Here is a 22,661-nt window from a genome sequence, read left to right as displayed (position 1 = left end):
TATGTTAATTTCGTAACTTACTACGTTACTTCATGTTAAATTTACATGCATATCCTACTTCGTTCCATTACGTTTATACCAAAGTATAGTATGACCGCCTGTCTCCCCTATTGTTATAGGGGTTTATTTTTCCCGCCTTCATATCCCACCCTTCCCCTCCGTCCCTTCCTTATTTAACCTTCCCAGTTAAAAGTTAAAATCCCAATAAAAATGTTTGAAAAAAAAAACTAAAAAATGATAGTGTTGGCCCACTTAAAAATAGTCTGGGTGAAATGATGGATGAGGAAAAAGCCAATATGCTAAATAACTTTACAGACAATATGATCAGTGATAACAAAAGTTCCCCATTAAATGTCACCTGCTTAACCCAGCAGGAAGTACGGCGGCGTCTAAAAATCACTAAAATTGAGAAATCTCCGGGCCCGGATGGGATACACCCCCGAGTACTGCAGGAAATAAGTACAGTCATTGATAGACCATTATTTTTAATCTTTAAAGACTCCACAATAACAGGGTCTGTACCACAGGACTATAAAGGCACAGATGATTGGCCTCGGGGAGACCAAAACATCCAACACTGCGGAGACACCATCACGTGTTTCTCAACGCAGTGATTCCAGAACACTGCCCCCATCCCTTATGGGAAATATGCAGATGCATGTAAAGAAGCTGCGGAGACACCATCACGTGTTTCTCGACGCAAGCAGTGAATAGCCAGGCCTTTTCCCGGGAAGGAACAACCACGGGAAGGGCAGCATCCTATGAAGGAAAGCCACCTATGCCAAGCATGGTATCCATCCACAGACAGCTGTTTCAGGGTGTTTGCCCCTCATCAGTGTGGAGTAGGAATCTGGCTTTTAGGAGCAGTGCCTAGTAAAAAGGCTATAAAGGCACAGATGATTGGCCTCGGGGAGACCAAAACATCCAACACTGCGGAGACACCATCACGTGTTTCTCAACACAGTGATTCCAGAACACTGCCCCCATCCCTTATGGGAAATATGCAGATGCATGTAAAGAAGCTGCGGAGACACCATCACGTGTTTCTCGACGCAAGCAGTGAATAGCCAGGCCTTTCCCCGGGAAGGAACAACCACGGGAAGGGCAGCATCCTATGAAGGAAAGCCACCTATGCCAAGCATGGTATCCATCCACAGACAGCTGTTTCAGGGTGTTTGCCCCTCATCAGTGTGGAGTAGGAATCTGGCTATTAGGAGCAGTGCCTAGTAAAAAGGCTATAAAGGCACAGATGATTGGCCTCGGGGAGACCAAAACATCCAACACTGCGGAGACACCATCACGTGTTTCTCAACGCAGTGATTCCAGAACACTGCCCCCATCCCTGATGGGAAATATGCAGATGCATGTAAAGAAGCTGCGGAGACACCATCACGTGTTTCTCGACGCAAGCAGTGAATAGCCAGATAATAATAATAATAATAATAGCCAGATTCCTACTCCACACTGATGAGGGGCAAACACCCTGAAACAGCTGTCTGTGGATGGATACCATGCTTGGCATAGGTGGCTTTCCTTCATAGGATGCTGCCCTTCCCGTGGTTGTTCCTTCCCGGGGAAAGGCCTGGCTATTCACTGCTTGCGTCGAGAAACACGTGATGGTGTCTCCGCAGCTTCTTTACATGCATCTGCATATTTCCCATAAGGGATGGGGGCAGTGTTCTGGAATCACTGCGTTGAGAAACACGTGATGGTGTCTCCGCAGTGTTGGATGTTTTGGTCTCCCCGAGGCCAATCATCTGTGCCTTTATAGCCTTTTTACTAGGCACTGCTCCTAATAGCCAGATTCCTACTCCACACTGATGAGGGGCAAACACCCTGAAACAGCTGTCTGTGGATGGATGCCATGCTTGGCATAGGTGGCTTTCCTTCATAGGATGCTGCCCTTCCCGTGGTTGTTCCTTCCCGGGGAAAGGCCTGGCTATTCACTGCTTGCGTCGAGAAACACGTGATGGTGTCTCCGCAGCTTCTTTACTTGTACCACAGGACTGGCGTATAGCAAATGTGGTGCCAATATTCAAAAAGGGGACAAAAACTGAGCTCGGAAATTTATAGACCATTAAGCTTAACCTCTACTGTGGGTAAAATCCTGGAGGGCATTCTAAGAGATGCTATGCTGGAGTATCTGAAAAGGAATAACCTCATAACCCAATACCAACATTGGTTTACTAGGGACCGTTCCTGTCAGACAAATATGATCAATTTCTATGAAGAGGTAAGTTCCGGACTGGACCAAGGGAACGCAGTGGACGCAGTGTATATGGACTTTTCAAAAGCTTTTGATACGGTACCACACAAAAGGTTGACACATAAAATGAGAATAATGGGGATAGGGGAAAATATGTGTAAGTGGGTTAAGAGCTGGCTCAGGGATAGGAAATAAAGGGTGGTTATTTAATGGAGCACACTCGGACTGGGTCGCGGTTAGCAGTGGGGTACTACAGGGGTCACTATTGGGCCCTCTTCTTTTTAACATATTTATTAATGACCTTGTAGGGGGCATGCAGAGCAGAATTTCAATATTTGCAGATGACACTAAACTCTGCGGTACGGTAAGGTAATCAATACAGAGGAGGACAAATTTATATTACAGGATGATTTATGTAAAATAGAAGCTTGGGCTGATAAATGGCAAATGAGCTTTAATGGCGATAAATGTAAGGTCATGCACTTGGGTAGAAGTAATAAGATGTATAACTATGTGCTTAATTGTAAAACACTGGGCAAAACCATCAATGAAAAAGACCTGGGTGGATGACAAACTCACATTTAGTGGCCAGTGTCAGGCAGCTGCTACAAAGGCAAATAAAATAATGGGATGCATTAAAAGAGGCAGAGATGCTCATGAGGAGAACATAATTTTACCTCTATACAAGTCACTAGTTCGACCACACTTAGAATACTGTGCACAGTTCTGGTCTCCGGTGTATAAGAAAGACATAGCTGAACTAGAGCGGTTGCAGAGAAGAGTGACCAAGGTTATTAGAGGACTGGGGGGTCTGCAATACCAAGATAGGTTATTACACTTTGGGCTGTTTAGTTTGGAAAAACGAAGGCTAAGGGGAGATCTTATTTTAATGTATAAATATATGAGGGGACAGTGCAAAGACCTTTCTGATGATCTTTTTAATCATAGACCTGAGATGGGGACAAGGGGGCATCCTCTACGTCTGAAGGAAAGAAGGTTTAGGCATAATAACAGACGCAGATTCTTTTGTGTAAGAGCAGTGAGACTATGGAACTCTCTGCTGTATGATGTTGTAATGAGTGATTCATTACTAAAATTTAAGAGGGGACTGGATGCCTTTCTTGAAAAGTATAATGTTACAGGGTATATATACTAGATTCCTTGATAGGGCGTTGATCCAGGGAACTAGTCTGATTGCCGTATGTGGAGTCAGGAAGGAATTTTTTCCCCAATGTGCAGCTTACTCTTTGCTACAAGGGGTTTCTTTGCCTTCCTCTGGATCAACATATTAGGGCATGTTAGGTTAGGCTATGGGTTGAACTAGATGGACTTAGTCTTCCTTCAACCTTAATAACTATGTTACTATTACTAGGTTGTCTGATTTAGCAAGATTTATTTTTCAAATTATGGTGGAAAATAAGTATTTGGTCATTAACAAAAGTTAATCTCCATATTTTATTATATATCCGTGGTCAAACTTATCTGTAAGTCTTCACATGGTTGGCACACACTGTTGGTGGTATGTTGGCCCATTCCTCCATGCAGATCTCCTCTACAGCAGTGAAGTTTTGAGCCTGCCGCTGGGCAACGTGGACTTCGAACTCCCTCCAAAGGTTTTCTATGGGGGTGAGATCTGGAGACTGGCTAGGCCACTCCAGGACCTTCATATGCTTCTTACGAAGCCACTCCTTTGTTGCCCTGGCGGTATGTGCTTGGGATCATTATCATTCTAAAAGACCCATCCACGTTTCATCTTCAATGCCCTTGCTGATGGAAGGAGGTTTGCACTCAAAATCTCACGATACATGGCCCCATACATTCTTTCATGTACACGGATCAGTCGTCCTTGTCCCTTTGCAGAGAAACAGCCCCAATGCATGATGTTGACACCCCCATACTTCACAGTAGGTATGGTGTTCTTTGGATGCAACTCAGTATTCTGCCTCCTCCAAAAACGACGAGTTTTGTTTGTACCAAGCAGCTCTACTTTGGTTTCATCAGACCATATGACATTCTCCCAATACTCTTCTGAATTATCCAAATGCTCTCTAGCAAATGTCAGACGGGCCCGGATATGTACTGACTTAAGAAGGGGGGCACATCTGTCACTGCAGGATCTGAGTCCCTGGCAGTGTAGTATGTTGCTGATGGTGGTCTACGCTCTATGCAGGTTATTCACTAGGTCCCCTCATGTGGTTCTGGGATTTTTGCTCACCTTTCTTGTGATCATTTTGACCCCACGGGTTGAGATATTGCATGTAGCCCCAGCTCGAGGGAGATTATCATTGGTCTTGTATGTCTTCCATTTTCTTATTATTGCTCCCACAGTTATTTCATCACAGCAAGCCGCTTGCCTATTGCAGATTCAGTCTTCCCAGCCTGGTGCAGGGGTACAATTTTGTTTCTGGTGTCCTTTGACAGCTCTTTGGTCTTAACCATAATGGAGCTTGGAGTGTGACTGTTTGAGGTTGTGGACTGGTGTCTTTTATACTGATAACAAGTTCAAACAGGTGCCATTACTACAGGTAATGAGTGGTGTTGTGAATTCTGTGGCTGAATTCACTCCTGTGGTCACAAGTGGTACTGCAGCTTCTGAGCTTCCTCCCTCAGGTGTTCTGGTGAGCTCATTGGCTGCTTTGTTATTTAACTCCACCTGATTCTGTCTTCCTTGCTCCTTGTCAATGTTCCAGTGTTGGACCTGAGCTTCTGGATCTTTCCTGTGGCCTGCTGCTCTGCTTAGATAAGTGCTTTTTGCTTTTGTTGCTACTTTTTCTGTCCAGCTTGTCTATTCGTTTTTGCTGGAAGCTCTGAGACGCAAAGGGTCCACCGTTAGTTCGGCACGGTGGGTCTTTTTGCCCCTTTGGCGTGGTTTTTTGCTTTAGGGTTTTTTGTAGACTGCAAAGTTCTCTTTGCTATCCTCGCTCTATCTAGAATATCGGGCCTCACTTTGCTGAATCTATTTCATCCCTACGTTTGTCTTTTCATCTTGCTAACAGTCATTATATGTGGGGGGCTGCCTTTTCCTTTGGGGTATTTCTCTGAGGCAAGTCAGGCTTGTTTTTCTATCTTCAGGCTAGTCAGCTCCTCAGGCTGTGCCGAGTTGCATAGGTAGTGACAGGCGCAATCCACAGCTGCCTTTAGTTGTTTTTAGGATAGGTTCAGGTATTGCGGTCTACAGAGATTCCACGTCTGAGCTCGTTCTATTGTTTTTGGGTTATTGTCAGATCACTGTATGTTCTCTGATTGCTGGCACACTGTGTCACTGGATTGCCTACATAACAGCACAAGGAGCCAAAACCTAATGATTCTCAATAGAGGGAAAAAAGAAGTTCTGACATCATTTTTTTTTCTCAGCTCTGTGTTCAGTCTTTTTTTCCCCTAGACATTTGGGTGTTTCAGGACACAGGTGTGGACATGGATATTCAGGGTCTGTGCTCTTCAATGGATAATCTCGTTACAAATGTTCAAAGGATTCAAGATACTATTGATCAGAAATCTATGTTAGAACCAAGAATTCCTATTCCTGATTTGTTTTTTGGTGATAGAACTAAGTTTCTTAATTTCAAAAATAATTGTAAGCTATTTCTGGCCTTGAAACCTCATTCTTCTGGTAATCCTATTCAACAGGTTTTGATTATTATTTCTTTTTTGCGCGGCGACCCTCAGGACTGGGCATTTTCTCTTGCGCCAGGAGACCCTGCATTGAGTAATGTCAATGCGTTTTTCCTGGCGCTCGGATTGCTTTACGATGAGCCTAATTCAGTGGATCAGGCTGAGAAAAATTTGCTGGCTTTGTGCCAGGGTCAGGATGATATAGAAGTATATTGTCAGAAATTTAGGAAGTGGTCAGTACTCACTCTGTGGAATGAATCTGCGCTGGCAGCTTTGTTCAGAAAGGGTCTCTCTGAGGCTCTTAAGGATGTCATGGTGGGTTTTCCTATGCCTGCTGGTTTGAATGAGTCTATGTCTTTGGCCATTCAGATCGGTCGACGCTTGCGCGAGCGTAAATCTGTGCACCATTTGGCGGTATTGTCTAAGATTAAACCTGAGCCTATGCAGTGCGATAGGACTATGACCAGAGTTGAACGGCAAGAACACAGACGTCTGAATGGTCTGTGTTTCTACTGTGGTGATTCCACTCATGCTATTTCTGATTGTCCTAAGCGCACTAAGCGGTTCGATAGGTCTGCCGTCATTGGTACTGTACAATCCAAATTCCTTCTGTCCATTACCTTGATATGCTCTTTGTCATCGTATTCTGTCATGGCGTTTGTGGATTCAGGCGCTGCCCTGAATCTGATGGATTTGGATTATGCTAAACGTTGTGGGTTTTTCTTGGAGCCTTTGCGGTGTCCTATTCCGTTGAGAGGAATTGATGCTACACCTTTGGCCAAGAATAAACCTCAGTACTGGACCCAGCTGACCATGTGCATGGCTCCTGCACATCAGGAAGTTATTCGCTTTCTGGTGCTACATAATCTGCATGATGTGGTCGTGTTGGGGTTGCCATGGCTGCAAACCCATAATCCAGTATTGGATTGGAACTCTATGTCGGTATCCAGCTGGGGTTGTCAGGGGGTACATGGTGATGTTCCATTTTTGTCTATTTCGTCATCCACTCCTTCTGAGGTCCCAGAGTTCTTGTCTGATTATCAGGATGTATTTGAAGAGCCCAAGTCCGATGCCCTACCTCCGCATAGGGATTGTGATTGTGCTATCAATTTGATTCCTGGTAGTAAATTCCCTAAAGGTCGATTATTTAATTTATCCGTGCCTGAACACGCCGCTATGCGCAGTTATGTGAAGGAATCCCTGGAGAAGGGGCATATTCGCCCGTCGTCATCACCACTGGGAGCAGGGTTCTTTTTTGTAGCCAAGAAGGATGGTTCGCTGAGACCATGTATTGATTACCGCCTTCTTAATAAGATCACTGTTAAATTTCAGTATCACTTGCCATTGTTATCTGACTTGTTTGCTCGGATTAAGGGGGCTAGTTGGTTCACTAAGATAGATCTTCGTGGTGCGTATAATCTGGTGAGAATCAGGCAAGGAGATGAATGGAAAACTGCATTTAATACGCCCGAGGGTCATTTTGAGTATCTAGTGATGCCGTTCGGACTTGCCAATGCGCCATCCGTGTTTCCGTCTTTTATGCATGACATCTTCCATGAGTATCTGGATAAATTCCTGATTGTTTACTTGGATGACATTTTGATCTTCTCAGATGATTGGGACTCTCATGTGAAGCAGGTCAGAATGGTTTTCCAGGTCCTGCGTGCTAATTCTTTGTTTGTGAAGGGATCAAAGTGTCTCTTCGGTGTGCAGAAAGTTTCATTTTTGGGGTTCATCTTTTCCCCTTCTACTATCGAGATGGATCCGGTTAAGGTCCAAGCCATCCAGGATTGGACTCAGCCGACATCTCTGAAAAGTCTGCAAAAATTCCTGGGCTTTGCTAATTTTTATCGTCGCTTCATCTGTAATTTTTCTAGCATTGCCAAACCATTGACCGATTTGACCAAGAAGGGTGCTGATTTGGTTAATTGGTCTTCTGCTGCTGTGGAAGCTTTTCAGGAGTTGAAGCATCGTTTTTGTTCTGCCCCTGTGTTGTGTCAACCAGATGTTTCTCTTCCGTTCCAGGTCGAGGTTGATGCTTCTGAGATTGGAGCAGGGGCGGTTTTGTCACAGAGAGGTTCTGGTTGCTCAGTGTTGAAACCATGTGCTTTCTTTTCCAGGAAGTTTTCGGCTGCTGAGCATAATTATGATGTGGGCAACCGAGAGTTGCTGGCCATGAAGTGGGCATTTGAGGAATGGAGTCATTGGCTTGAAGGAGCTAAGCATCGCGTGGTGGTATTGACTGATCATAAGAACCTTACTTATCTCGAGTCTGCCAAGCGCTTGAATCCTAGACAGGCCCGTTGGTCGTTATTTTTTGCCCGCTTCGATTTTGTGATTTCGTACCTTCCGGGCTCTAAAAATGTTAAGGCGGATGCTCTGTCTAGGAGTTTTGTGCCCGACTCTCCAGGTTCATCTGAGCCGGCGAGTATCCTCAAGGAAGGAGTCATTGTGTCTGCCATCTCCCCTGATTTGCGGCGAGTGTTGCAAAAATTTCAGGCGAATAAACCTGATCGTTGTCCGGCGGAGAAACTGTTCGTCCCTGATAGGTGGACTACTAAAGTTATCTCTGAACTTCATTGTTCGGTGTTGGCTGGTCATCCTGGAATATTTGGTACCAGAGAGTTGGTGGCTAGATTCTTCTGGTGGCCATCTCTGTCACGGGATGTACGTACTTTTGTGCAGTCCTGTGGGATTTGTGCTAGGGCTAAGCCCTGCTGTTCACGTGCCAGTGGGTTGCTTTTGCCCTTGCCGGTCCCAAAGAGGCCTTGTACACATATTTCGATGGATTTCATTTCTGACCTTCCCGTTTCTCAAAAGATGTCAGTCATTTGGGTGGTCTGTGATCGCTTTTCTAAAATGGTCCATCTGGTGCCCTTGGTTAAATTGCCTTCCTCCTCTGATTTGGTGCCTTTGTTCTTCCAGCATGTGGTTCGTTTGCATGGCATTCCTGAGAATATTGTTTCTGACAGAGGTTCCCAGTTTGTTTCGAGGTTTTGGCGAGCCTTTTGTGGTAGGATGGGCATTGACCTGTCTTTTTCCTCGGCTTTCCATCCTCAGACTAATGGCCAGACCGAACAAACCAATCAGACCTTGGAGACATATCTGAGATGTTTTGTTTCTGCAGACCAGGATGATTGGGTGTCCTTTTTGCCGTTGGCTGAGTTCGCCCTTAATAATCGGGCCAGCTCGGCTACCTTGGTCTCTCCATTTTTCTGCAATTCTGGGTTCCATCCTCGTTTCTCTTCAGGACAGGTTGAGTCTTCGGACTGTCCTGGTGTGGATTCTGTGGTGGACAGGTTGCAGCAGATCTGGACTCAGGTAGTGGACAATTTGACCTTGTCCCAGGAGAAGGCTCAACTTTTCGCTAATCGCAGACGCCGTGTGGGTCCCCGACTTCGTGTTGGGGATCTGGTTTGGTTATCTTCTAGTCATATTCCTATGAAGGTTTCCTCTCCTAAATTTAAACCTCGTTTTATTGGTCCGTATAGGATTTCTGAGATTCTCAATCCTGTGTCTTTTCGTCTGACCCTCCCAGACTCCTTTTCCATACATAATGTATTCCATAGGTCGTTGTTGCGGAGATAAGTGGCACCTATGGTTCCATCTGTTGAGCCTCCTGCCCCGGTTTTGGTGGAGGGGGAATTGGAGTATATTGTGGAGAAAATTTTGGATTCTCGTGTTTCTAGACGGAAACTCCAGTATCTGGTTAAATGGAAGGGTTATGCTCAGGAAGATAATTCCTGGGTTTTTGCCTCTGATGTCCATGCTCCAGATCTTGTTCGTGCCTTTCATGTGGCTCATCCTGGTCGGCCTGGGGGCTCTGGTGAGGGTTCGGTGACCCCTCCTCAAGGGGGGGGTACTGTTGTGAATTCTGTGGCTGAATTCACTCCTGTGGTCACAAGTGGTACTGCAGCTTCTGAGCTTCCTCCCTCAGGTGTTCTGGTGAGCTCATTGGCTGCTTTGTTATTTAACTCCACCTGATTCTATCTTCCATGCTCCTTGTCAATGTTCCAGTGTTGGACCTGCGCTTCTGGATCTTTCCTGTGGCCTGCTGCTCTGCTTAGATAAGTGCTTTTTGCTTTTGTTGCTACTTTTTCTGTCCAGCTTGTCTATTCGTTTTTGCTGGAAGCTCTGAGACGCAAAGGGTCCACCGTTAGTTCGGCACGGTGGGTCTTTTTGCCCCCTTTGCGTGGTTTTTTGCTTTAGGGTTTTTTGTAGACTGCAAAGTTCTCTTTGCTATCCTCGCTCTATCTAGAATATCGGGCCTCACTTTGCTGAATCTATTTCATCCCTACGTTTGTCTTTTCATCTTGCTAACAGTCATTATATGTGGGGGGCTGCCTTTTCCTTTGGGGTATTTCTCTGAGGCAAGTCAGGCTTGTTTTTCTATCTTCAGGCTAGTCAGCTCCTCAGGCTGTGCCGAGTTGCATAGGTAGTGACAGGCGCAATCCACAGCTGCCTTTAGTTGTGTTTAGGATAGGTTCAGGTATTGCGGTCTACAGAGATTCCACGTCTCAGAGCTCGTTCTATTGTTTTTGGGTTATTGTCAGATCACTGTATGTGCTCTGATTGCTGGCACACTGTGTCACTGGATTGCCTACATAACAGAGTGGAGGACAGAGGAGCCTCTTAAGAAGTTAGATGTCTGTGAGAGCCAGAAATCTTGCGTGAATTTAGGTGACCAAATACTTATTTTCCCCCGTAATATGAAAAATAAGTCTTGCCAAATCAGACAAGATGATTTTCTGGATTTGTTTTCTCATGTTGACTCTCGTAGATGTGGTCTACCTATGACTTCAATTACAGGCCTCTCTCATCTTTTTAAGTGGGAGAACTTGCACAATTGGTGGCTTACTAAATACTCCCCCCTTCTCCCCCACTGTACCTAGAGACTAGTACAGGGGGCACTTGACTCCCTGCCTCCTGGCCCAGCTCTTCCTTATACCTAGTATGTTTAGTGTTCATATTACTTTTCCACTTATTTTGCTATTTCAAAAAAGAACAAGAGCTAGGAAACTTCAGTGTGCATAACTATTCACCCCCCTAAAATCAATTCCTTATAGAGGCTCCTTTTGCTTCAATTACAGCTGCAAGTCGCTTTGGATCAGTGTCTCTCCACATCTTGCCAATGGGATTTTTGCCTATTCCTTAAGGCAATACTGCTTCCGCTCCTTTAAGTTAGATGGTTTCCTCTGGTAAACAGCAATCTTCTAGTGTGACCACAGATTCTCAATTGGATTAAAGCCTGAACTTTGATTAGGCCACTGCAAAACATTTACGAGTTTCCCCTTATACCACTTGAGTTTTTCTGTGGTGGTCATCAGAGATGGAGATTTTTTTTTATAACCAAACCCTGACTTGTACTTCAACAGCTTTGACCCTGACTTGTTTGGAGTCATCCTTGGTTTTCCTGGTGTTGTTTTGGTAGTGGTGCATCTTGCTTAATGGTCCTCTGTGGCCTTTCAGAAAAGGTAAAGTGTATATACCTGACAGAACATGTGACACTTAGATTGCACACAGGTTGACTTCCTTTCACTAAGCATGTGACTTATGAAGGTAATTGATTGCACAAAAATGTTTAGAGGCTTCATAGAAAAATAAATATATGCACATGACAATTTTTAGTTTTTTGATCGCATAAATTAAATTTTTGCCTATATTTTTCTCTTTTCACTTCACTAACTTAAAATATTTTGTGTTGATGCATCACACAAATCGTATTACAAAAATATTGACACAGTAGATGGTGGCCTGATTCTAACGCATCGGGTATTCTAGAATATGTATAGTAGTATATAACACAGCCCACGTAGTATATAACATAGCCCACGTAGTATATGACACAGCCCACGTAGTATATGACACAGCCCACGTAGTATATGACACAGCCCACGTAGTATATGACACAGCCCACGTAGTATATGACACAGCCCACGCAGTATCTAACACAGCCCACGTAGTATATAGCAATGTGGGCACCATATCACTGTTAAAAAAAAAAAAAAATAATTTAAAATAAAAAAGTTATATACTCACCTTCCGGCGGCCCCTGGATCCAGCCCAGACCTTTAGCGATGCTCCTCGCGACGCTCTGTTCCCAGTAATGCTTTGCGGCAATAACACGTGATGATGTAGCTGTCTCACGAGACTACTACGTTATTTCCGGTCATTGCCGCAGTGGATTCTTGGGACTGGAGCGTCGCGAGGAGCAGGAAAGGCGCCGGAAGGTGAGAATATAATGATTTTTTATTTTTTTCATTATTTTTAACATTAGATCTTTCTACTATTGATGCTACATAGGCAGCATCAATAGTAAAAAGTTGGTCACACAGGGTTAATATCAGTGTTAAGGGACTGCGTTCCACCGCGATATGCCGCAGTGTAATGCAGTTTAACGGACTGCTAAACTGCTATGGGGAGTAGGGAAGGGGAATAAGCGGCCGGACTGTGACCATCGCTGATTGGTCGCGACCGGCTGGCCGCGACCAATCAGCGACGTGGGATTTACGTGACAAACAGACGGAAGTGACCCATAGACTATTATATAGATAGACTAGATGGTGGCCCGATTCTAACGCATCGGGTATTCGAGAATATGTATGTATGTACGTACCTCGCGCTTAGCACAGCCACGTAGCATATAGCTCAGCCACGTAGTATATAGCTCAGCCACGTAGTATGACAGCCACGTAGTATATAACATAGCCATGTAGTATATAGCTGCCACATAGTATATAGCACAGCCCACGTAACAGACAGCCACGTAGTATATAGCACAGCCACTTAGTATATAGCACAGCCATGTAGTATATAGCACAGCCACGTAGTATATAGCACAGCCACGTAGTATATAGCACAGCCACGTAGTATATAGCACAGCCACGTAGTATTTAGCAGACACTTAGTATATTACATAGCCCACATAATATATAGCACAGCCCACGCAGTATATAACACAGGCCACACAGTATATAACACTGCCCACGTAGTATATAGCAGCCAGGCAGTATATAACACAGCCCACGTAATATATAGCGCAGCCCACGCAGTATATAACACAGCCCACGCAGTATATAACACAGCCCACGCAGTATATAGCAGTGTGGGCACCATATCCCTGTTAAAAATAAATAAGAAAAAAATAGTTATATTCTCACACTCCGGCGTCCACCGAAGCTGTCCCGATACGCGCGATGCTGCCACCAGCTTCCGTTCGCAGTGATGCATTGCGAAATTACCCACATGACTTAGCGGTCTCGCGAAACCGCTAAGTCATCTGGGTAATTTCGCAATGCATCACTGGGAACGGAAGCTGGCGGCAGCATCGCGCGCATCAGTGTACAGCGGAAGGTGAGAATGGCACAATTTTTTCTTCTATTATTTTTAACATCTTTTTACTACTGATGCTGCATAGGCAGCATCAATAGTAAAAAGGTGGTGCTGGATGGGGCGACACACTGGCATTTACTGGAGGGAAGTAGGGAGGGGGCACTGACTGGAGGAGAGTAGGGAGGGGCCAATTTGCGGCCAGACTAAGCCGGGATTTCTGTGAAAGACAGACAGAAAGACAGACAAACAGACGGAAGTACCCCTTAGATGATTATATAGATATGTAGAAAGACAAGGGGTGAATACTTTTGCAAACATATATATATACCATTCAGACTATTGTGTATGGGAATGTCCTACGATAATTTTATACCAAGGTTTTAACATTCATATGAGGCTGTTACATATGCTTTTGAGAACTTTAGTCTACACTTATAAAAACATGAAGACACAAAAGAGCACAGTGAGGTCAAAAATACTCTGTTGTAAAAAAAATTCACAGTAATAAGCAAGTGCTAGTCAAAAGATGGAAAAAACAGGGTATTTAGTTGATACGTTTTTTTGCAAAAAAATGTATACTAAGCTGCTCCACCAGTCGTCAAGGTATACCCATATAGAGCAGTCCTAACTAATGTATATAATCCCTATCTGATGTATTTATAAACCTGATCATCTGTATAGTACCTGTATGAGCAGGGTTCAGAGAGGGAATATCCATGTGGACATGCTGGATGGAACAGCTTTGATGCAAATGGCCCTTAAGGAGTGGTGGACTCCCTAGTCTTGTAGAAACTTATAAAAACATGCAAATAAAGTGAAAAGAAGAAGATAATGTAGCAATAAAGTGTGATAAATTTCTAAAGCAACTTGCTGCCTTTTTAATGTTTTCCATTCAGATGATATTTAGTATTGAGTCAATGGGTCTGTTTTTGAAAATATATGGCAAATATATGCATTACATACAAAGCTTGTCTGCCTATTTCAGAGTTCGGTGCGTATCTCGTACAAATTTCTCATACAAATTTTTGGTTGAGTAACTCTTTTGGCAAAGTCACCCTTCCCCCTCTTCTCATGCCGTTGTCTGTTCCTGAGAGAATTCGTTCCAGTGTATTGCGTATTTTCCCATAACAGACCATTATGGCATTTATGGGAGTGAACATAATACTGTTTATGAAAGTTCTGGAGAAATTTACTGTTGCAACCAAAATTATTCCACCCCCATAGCAAATTAGGTTTGTTAGTAAAATTTATGAAAATATGTTTCAAATAAATCAATCAAACAAGAGCAAATTAATTCGCTCAACATAGGTAATGAAACATGTGATTTCTCCAAACTCAACACAAATTTCCACTTTTAATTCAGTTTTAGAATTATTCACCTCTTTGTGGTATATTTATATGATTTTGAGCATATTGGATCTCACTTTTCTTGTGCTTTTGGGCCAGTAGAGGTATTTTTTTTGGAGCTCAGACATAAATATGATCAGCAATTATGCACTGTGAAACCTCAGTACCTGCTGCCACCAAATCTTGCTGCGGATCTTTTGCATTTTCTTACGGGTTTTGTAATTTCTTGGCAGCTGGTGATGGCTTCCTCTCTCTGGCATGTCTAGGTGGTGTCACCAGTGTTATTTTAACTTTAAAGTTGTGAATTATGCTTACAACTGTATCTCTAAGAACATTCAATATCTTTGATACTTTTTGTATCCTTTTCTTTGTTTGTGTAAGGCCATGATCTCTTCTCTTTACCTTTTTGGGCCACTCTCTTGGCAACCTAAGAATATTAAGGGGAATCTGTCACCCCCAAAATCGTATATGAGCTGCGGCCACCGGCATCAGGGGCTTATCTGCAGCATTCTGTAATGCTGTAGATAAGCCCCTGATGTATCCTGAAAGATGAGAAATAAAGGTTAGATTATACTCACCCAGGGGCGGTCCGGCTGCGGTCCGGGTCCGATGGGTGTTGCGGTCCGGACCAGCGCCTCCTATCTTAATCAGATGGCGTCCTCTTCTTGTCTTCTTGCCGAGGCTCCGACGCAGGTGTACTTTGTCTGCCCTGTTGAGGGCAGAGCAAAGTACGGCAGTGTGCAGGCGCCGGGGACAAGAAGAGGACGTCATCTCATGAAGATAGGAGGCCCCGGACAGAATGCTGTAGATAAGCCCCTGACGCCGGTGGCCGCAGCTCATATACGATTTTGGGGGTGACAGACTCCATTTAATTAACTGAAGGCATTTGCCCATGAGGAATGGGCTAAGATTCCTCAGGTATGCTGACAGATGTTGGCATCCGGCTACACATCACTTGCAGCAGATCAGAACAACCAAGGGGTGCTCTAGCATGCACTAGTCAGTAAAAGTGACAAATTGTGATAAGATGAATTTAGAGAAAACACTTCTCTTATTAGTTGTTGAGCTATTTAAATTGTTGTTCTTTGATTGTTTTACAAATCAGTCCCAGGTATCCCTGTAGACCCGTTTCATTATCCTGGGTCTACTGCCCTCTGTTGTGTTCCACGGCGTGTTTGGCAGGTTGCCCGGCATAGATCAATGACATAATCTCCCTATGTCTAGTTAAGGTTCTTTGAAATGCACACCTACGTCTTGGAATTTTGACTCTAGTGTTCCTTGTTTGGTATTCTTCATTATCTGTACTCCTATCCATCTCTGCTCGGTCCCAATCCATCTGTCCGTCTGTTCCTGAGTTTCTAATTAGTGTTAGTTGCCATGATTGTATGTGTCCGTTGGAATCTGCACCAAGTCTGGGATCCGTATACCCACACAGACCAGAGATTTAGTGGATGCTCCTCACCCGGTGAGCCCTAGCAGATTGGTTTCTTGCAAACAGCAGAAAGTTCTTACATTTTGCTCTTATGGAATTTGGAGTGAGGAATTCTCATTTGATTTCTAAACCAAGAGTGCCAGGAGGTGAACATCACTATTCTTCCAACCCAGAAAGTGTGCACGTTCCTCCAGCTATTGACATTGTGAAAACTAAATTGTAATTTGTCTCAATTGCTGAGTTTTAGTTAGCGATTGCAATTTCATATTTTTTCCATTCATTTTTTTGCTCATGAAATTATTTTTATTAAAAATAATAATTTTGTAATTATTTTCTAGAAAAAGCCTGAAGTTCAACCTCCTGTTTCTACTAACCCATTTTTGGATGATGACAACATAGAAGAGTCTGCTCTCGACAGAGATAGTGACTTGGACAAAGTGAGTATTAAGCCCATTTTCTGCAGTAATTTTTAATGTCTGTTAAATTATGTCATTCTTTTTGTTATAACTGTATTAAATCGTGTCGTTTACTATGCTGGTCCATATATAGGTACCTGGAAAAAAACATTGAGCATTTGGTATGTATATGTTTATGGAGCAGCATATGCCACTGTATGCCTCTATAGTGGCAAATGCTGGAAAGTCCTCCTTGCATATTTTTTATGATGTACACTGCAACCACACTACGAATAGACTCACAGGGTCACTGAGAAAAAGTTATAGAGATGATGTTGTTAGACAGTTGTGAATTTTCAATCCTTTAAAAGGGATGGTCACATGAACAAAGTACATTGGAATTAACCCCTTTACCACCTTGGGTTTTTGTTTTTTTTCTCCCCTTCCTTTCAGAGCCATAACTTTTTATTTTTTGATCAATATGGCCATGTGAGGGCTTGTTTGTTGCGGGAAAAGTTGTGTTTTTGAAAAATACCATTGATTTTACCATATAGTGTATTATAAAACGAGAAAAAATTCCAAGTGCAATTCTACATTTCTTTTTTGGGGTATTTTGCATACCATATTGACTAAATGCTAAAACTGACCTGCCGTTATGATTCTCCAGGTCACTACGAGTTTGAAGATACCAAACACATATAGATTATTTTTACTTAAGTGGGAAGCAAAATAATATCGAGAGTTTGTTAAAAAAAAAAAAAAAAAAAGATACCATTTTCTAAGACATGAAGCGTCTCCATTTTTCTGGATTTGGGTCGGGTGAGGACTATTTTTTTGCGCTCCAAGCTGACGTTTTTATTGATATGATTTTGTGATAGATACAATGTTTTGATCTCCTGTAATTGCATTTTATTGCAATGTTGTGGGGACCATAAAAAATGTAATTCTTCCTTTTTTTATTTTCTTTCTTGTTACGCCATTTATCGAACGGAATGATTCTTTTTATATTTTAATAGATTGGGCGTTTCTGAACACGGTAACACCAAATATGTGTATTTTGATTTTTTTTTTTATTATTTTATATTGATTGGAGCAAAAGGGGGATGATTTGGACTTTTATATTTTTTAAATAGTTGTAAAAACTTATTTTTTAACCTTTTACATGCTTTAATAGTCGCCTTAGACTATCTGATCGCTTGTACTACACATAGCAGGGCTGCCGGGTGGCAGCTGACTATGACAGCTGACACCCGGCACTATGTGCCAGGAGCGGTCATGGGCTACTCCTGGCACTTTAACCCCCGGAACACTGCGATCAAACAAGATCGCAGCGTTCCGTTGGCATAGGGAAGCATCATGCAGGGAGGGGGCTCCCTGCATGCTTTCCCGAGACCCTCAGAACAACGCGATGTGATCACATTGTTCCAAGAGTCTCCTCCAGGCAGGCGCTGAGAAGCCTCCTACACTGCCTGTCAGATCGCTCATCTGACACAGTGCTCTACAAAGTGTCAGATCAGCGATCTGACTTTATACAGTGTTGTCCCGCCTTGTGACAATGTAAAAAAAAATTAACATATTTTTAAAAAATTCCTAAATAAAGAAGAAAATAATAAAATAAATAAAAAATGAGGCAAAAAACAATGCTTTATCATCATACCGCCTAACAAAAAGTTGAATAACACGTGATCAAAAAGCCGGATATAAATAAACATGGTACCGCTGAAAACATCACCTTGTCCCGCAAAAAATGAGCCACCATACAGCGTCATCAGCAAAAAAAAACGTTATAGCCCTCAGAATAAAAGGATGCAAAAATAATTATTTTTTATATAAAATAGTTTTTAGTGTATAAAAGTGCCAAAACATAAAAAATGATATAAATGAGGTACTAACTCGAAGAATAAAACTGCTTTCTCAATTTTACCACACGCGCAACGGTATAAACGCCTCACCGAAAAGAAATTCATGAATAGCTGGTTTTGGTCATTCTGCCTCACAAAAATCGTAATAAAAAGCGATCAAAAAATGTCACGTGCCCGAAAATGTTACCAATAAAAATGTCAACTCGTCCCGCAAAAAACAAGACCTCACATGACTCTGTGGACCCAAATATGGAAAAATTATGGCTCTCAAAATGTGGTAACATAAAAAATATTTTTTTGCAATAAAAAGCATCTTTTAGTGTGTGACGGCTGCCAGTCATAAAAATCCGCTAAAAAAACCCGCTATAAAAGTAAATTAAACCCCCCTTCATCACCCCCTTACTTAGGGAAAAAATAAAAAAATGTATTTATTTCCATTTTCCCATTAGGGCTAGGGTTAGGGTTGGGGCTATGGTTAAGGCTACAGTTAGGGTTGGGGCTGAAGTTAGAGTTGGGGCTAAAGTTAGGGTTAGGGTTTGGATTACATTTACGGTTGGGAATAGGGTTGGGATTAGGGCTAGGGGTGTGCTTAGGGTTACCGTTGGGATTAGGGTTAGGGGTGTGTTTGGATTAGGGTTTCAGTTATAATTGGGGGGTTTCCACTGTTTAGGCACATCAGAGGCTCTCCAAATGCAACATGACGTCCGATCTCAATTCCAGCCAATTCTGCGTTGAAAAAGTAAAACAGTGCTCCTTCCCTTCTGTGCTCTCCCGACCGCTGAAACAGGGGTTTACCCCAACATATGGGGTATCAGCGTACTCAGGACAAATTGGACAACAACTTTTGGGGTCCAATTTCTCCTGTTACCCTTGGGAAAATACAAAACTGGGGGGGGCCAAAAAATAATTTTTGTGGGGAAAAAAAAGGAATTTTTATTTTCACGGCTCTGTTATAAACTGTAGTGAAACACTTGGGGGTTCAAAGTTCTCACAACACATCTAGATAAGTTCCTTGCGGGGGTCTAGTTTCCATTATGGGGTCACTTGTGGGGGGTTTCTACTGTTTAGGTACATTAGGGGCTCTGCAAACGCAATGTGACGCCTGCAGACCAATCCATCTAAGTCTGCATTCCAAAACAGTGCTCCTTCCCTTCCGAGCTCTGCCATGCACCCAAATGGTGGTTTCCCCCACAAATGGGGTATTAGCGTACTCAGGACAAATTGGATAACAACTTTTGTGGTCCAATTTCTCCTGTTACCCATAGGAAAATACAAAACTGGGGGCTAAAAAATCATTTTTGTGGAAAAAAAAGATTTGATATTTTCACGGCTCTACATTATAAACTTCTGTGAAGCACTTGGGGGTTCAAAGTGCTCACCACACATCTAGATAAGTTCCTTAGGGAGTCTACTTTCCAAAATGGTGTCATTTGTGGCGGGTTTCTACCGTTTAGACACATCAGGGGCTCTCCAAACTCGACATGGCGTCCTATCTCAATTCCAGCCAATTTTGCATTGGAAAGTCAAACGGCGCTCGCTCCTTCCCTTCCGAGCTCTGCCATGCGCCCAAACAGTGGTTTACCCCCACATATGGGGTATCAGCGTACTCAGGACAAATTGTACAACAACTTTTGGGGTCCAATTTCTTCTCTTACCCTTAAGAAAATAAAAAATTGGGGGCGAAAGATCATTTTTGTGAAAAAAATATGATTTTTTATTTTTACGGCTCTGCATTATAAACTTCTGTGAAGCACTTGGTGGGTCAAAGTGTTCACCACACCTCTAGATAAGTTCCTTAGGGGGGTCTACTTTCCAAAATGGTGTCACTTGTGAGGGGTTTCAATGTTTAGGCACATCAGTGGCTCTCCAAACGCAACATGGCGTCCCATCTCAATTCCTGTCAATTTTGCATTGAAAAGTTAAATGTTCATTTTTATTTAAACATTCCAAAAATTCCTGTGAAAGGTTAATAAACTTCTTAAATGTGGGTTTGAGCACCTTGAGGGGTGCAGTTTTTTAGAATGGTGTCACACTTGGTTATTTTCTATCATATAGACCCATCAAAATGACTTCAAATGAGATGTGGTCCCTAAAAAAAAAAATGGTGTTGTAAAAATGAGAAATTGCTGGTCAACTTTTAACCCTTACAACTCCCTAACCAAAAAAATTTTGTTGCAAAATTGTGCTGATGTAAAGTAGACATGTGGGAAATGTTACTTATTAAGTATTTTGTGTGACATATCTCTGTGATTTAATTGCATAAAAATTCAAAGTTGGAAAATTGCGAAATTTTCAAAATTTTCGCCAAATTTCCATTTTTTTCACAAATAAACGCAGGTAATATGAAAGAAATTTTACCACTATCATGAAGAACAATATGTTACGAGAAAACAATGTCAGAATCACTGGGATCCGTTGAAGCGTTCCAGAGTTATTACCTCATAAAGGGACAGTGGTCAGAATTGTAAAAATTGGCCCGGTCATTAACGTGCAAACCAGCCTTGGGGGTTAATGGGGTTAAAACACACATGTAAAATATATATACATGTATAAGTGAATATATATATATATATATATATATATATATATATATATATATATATATATATATATATATATATATATATAATGGTGTTCAAAAGTCCTGCATAGGCGTGAAGAAAACTATATGTTTCATACTTCTGCATCTCTACAGTGAAACTGGTGGAACAGATATGTTTTTGTTATGGCTCATTGTATGCCATACTCATTTTTGAATGTCCCAAGTGTATAAATTGTTATGGTATGGGCATTTTTGTTAATTTTTTTTTACAGCATAACCATACCTACACCAGTACAGTGTGTAGAATGGTGAACAGGTTTCTAAGTTCATTAACTTCCAATGCAAGGTCACACAGCCTTAATTTTTACTTTTTAAGATTTATTATTTTTTATTTAATTCAGAGTGTTGAGCAGAAGGCAGCATTTTCTTATTAAGGATGTCTATGTATTTTTTTTGCATTAACCATACCCTTCACAATATGAAGCCTTCCAACACCATTGGCTGCCATACATCCCCAGACCATTACTTTCATAGGATGCAGAAAAAATCAAAGAAAAAGAGTCAGACGCACAATCAGCTCCGACACGCCTGTGCTCCACCTCCAGATATCTGAGCGGTGTACTTTACATAGTTACATAGTTACATAGTTAGTAAGGCCGAAAAAAGACATTTGTCCATCCAGTTCAGCCTATATTCCATCATAATAAATACCCAGATCTACGTCCTTCTACAGAACCTAATAATTGTATGATACAATATTGTTCTGCTCCAGGAAGACATCCAGGCCTCTCTTGAACCCCTCGACTGAGTTCGCCATCACCACCTCCTCAGGCAAGCAATTCCAGATTCTCACTGCCCTAACAGTAAAGAATCCTCTTCTATGTTGGTGGAAAAACCTTCTCTCCTCCAGACGCAAAGAATGCCCCCTTGTGCCCGTCACCTTCCTTGGTATAAACAGATCCTCAGCGAGATATTTGTATTGTCCCCTTATATACTTATACATGGTTATTAGATCGCCCCTCAGTCGTCTTTTTTCTAGACTAAATAATCCTAATTTCGCTAATCTATCTGGGTATTGTAGTTCTCCCATCCCCTTTATTAATTTTGTTGCCCTCCTTTGTACTCTCTCTAGTTCCATTATATCCTTCCTGAGCACCGGTGCCCAAAACTGGACACAGTACTCCATGTGCGGTCTAACTAGGGATTTGTACAGAGGCAGTATAATGCTCTCATCATGTGTATCCAGACCTCTTTTAATGCACCCCATGATCCTGTTTGCCTTGGCAGCTGCTGCCTGGCACTGGCTGCTCCAGGTAAGTTTATCATTAACTAGGATCCCCAAGTCCTTCTCCCTGTCAGATTTACCCAGTGGTTTCCCGTTCAGTGTGTAATGGTGATATTGATTCCCTCTTCCCATGTGTATAACCTTACATTTATCATTGTTAAACCTCATCTGCCACCTTTCAGCCCAAGTTTCCAACTTATCCAGATCCATCTGTAGCAGAATACTATCTTCTCTTGTATTAACTGCTTTACATAGTTTTGTATCATCTGCAAATATCGATATTTTACTGTGTAAACCTTCTACCAGATCATTAATGAATATGTTGAAGAGAACAGGTCCCAATACTGACCCCTGCGGTACCCCACTGGTCACAGCGACCCAGTTAGAGACTATACCATTTATAACCACCCTCTGCTTTCTATCACTAAGCCAGTTACTAACCCATTTACACACATTTTCCCCCAGACCAAGCATTCTCATTTTGTGTACCAACCTCTTGTGCGGCACGGTATCAAACGCTTTGGAAAAATCGAGATATACCACGTCCAATGACTCACCGTGGTCCAGTCTATAGCTTACCTCTTCATAAAAACTGATTAGATTGGTTTGACAGGAGCGATTTCTCATAAACCCATGCTGATATGGAGT

At 42.4% G+C, this 22,661-nt stretch overlaps 1 protein-coding gene across 1 annotated transcript in view; it reads left to right on the top strand.

Moving 5' to 3' along the window:
• The window catches only part of VPS53 (VPS53 subunit of GARP complex), a 408,370-nt gene that overhangs the window by 227,369 nt on the left and 158,340 nt on the right, over positions 1 to 22,661 (top strand). The window contains exon 12 of the mRNA XM_069757361.1: positions 16,268 to 16,366. Within this exon, the coding sequence (XP_069613462.1) occupies positions 16,268 to 16,366 (99 nt within the window). The remainder of the gene's footprint in view (positions 1 to 16,267; positions 16,367 to 22,661) is intronic.

The sequence above is a fragment of the Ranitomeya imitator genome, chromosome 3 (assembly GCF_032444005.1).
Source record: "Ranitomeya imitator isolate aRanImi1 chromosome 3, aRanImi1.pri, whole genome shotgun sequence".
In the NCBI taxonomy this organism is placed as follows: domain Eukaryota; kingdom Metazoa; phylum Chordata; class Amphibia; order Anura; family Dendrobatidae; genus Ranitomeya; species Ranitomeya imitator.
The sequence above is the reverse complement of the archived record's forward strand: the minus strand, read 5'-3'. Positions and strand labels throughout refer to the sequence as shown.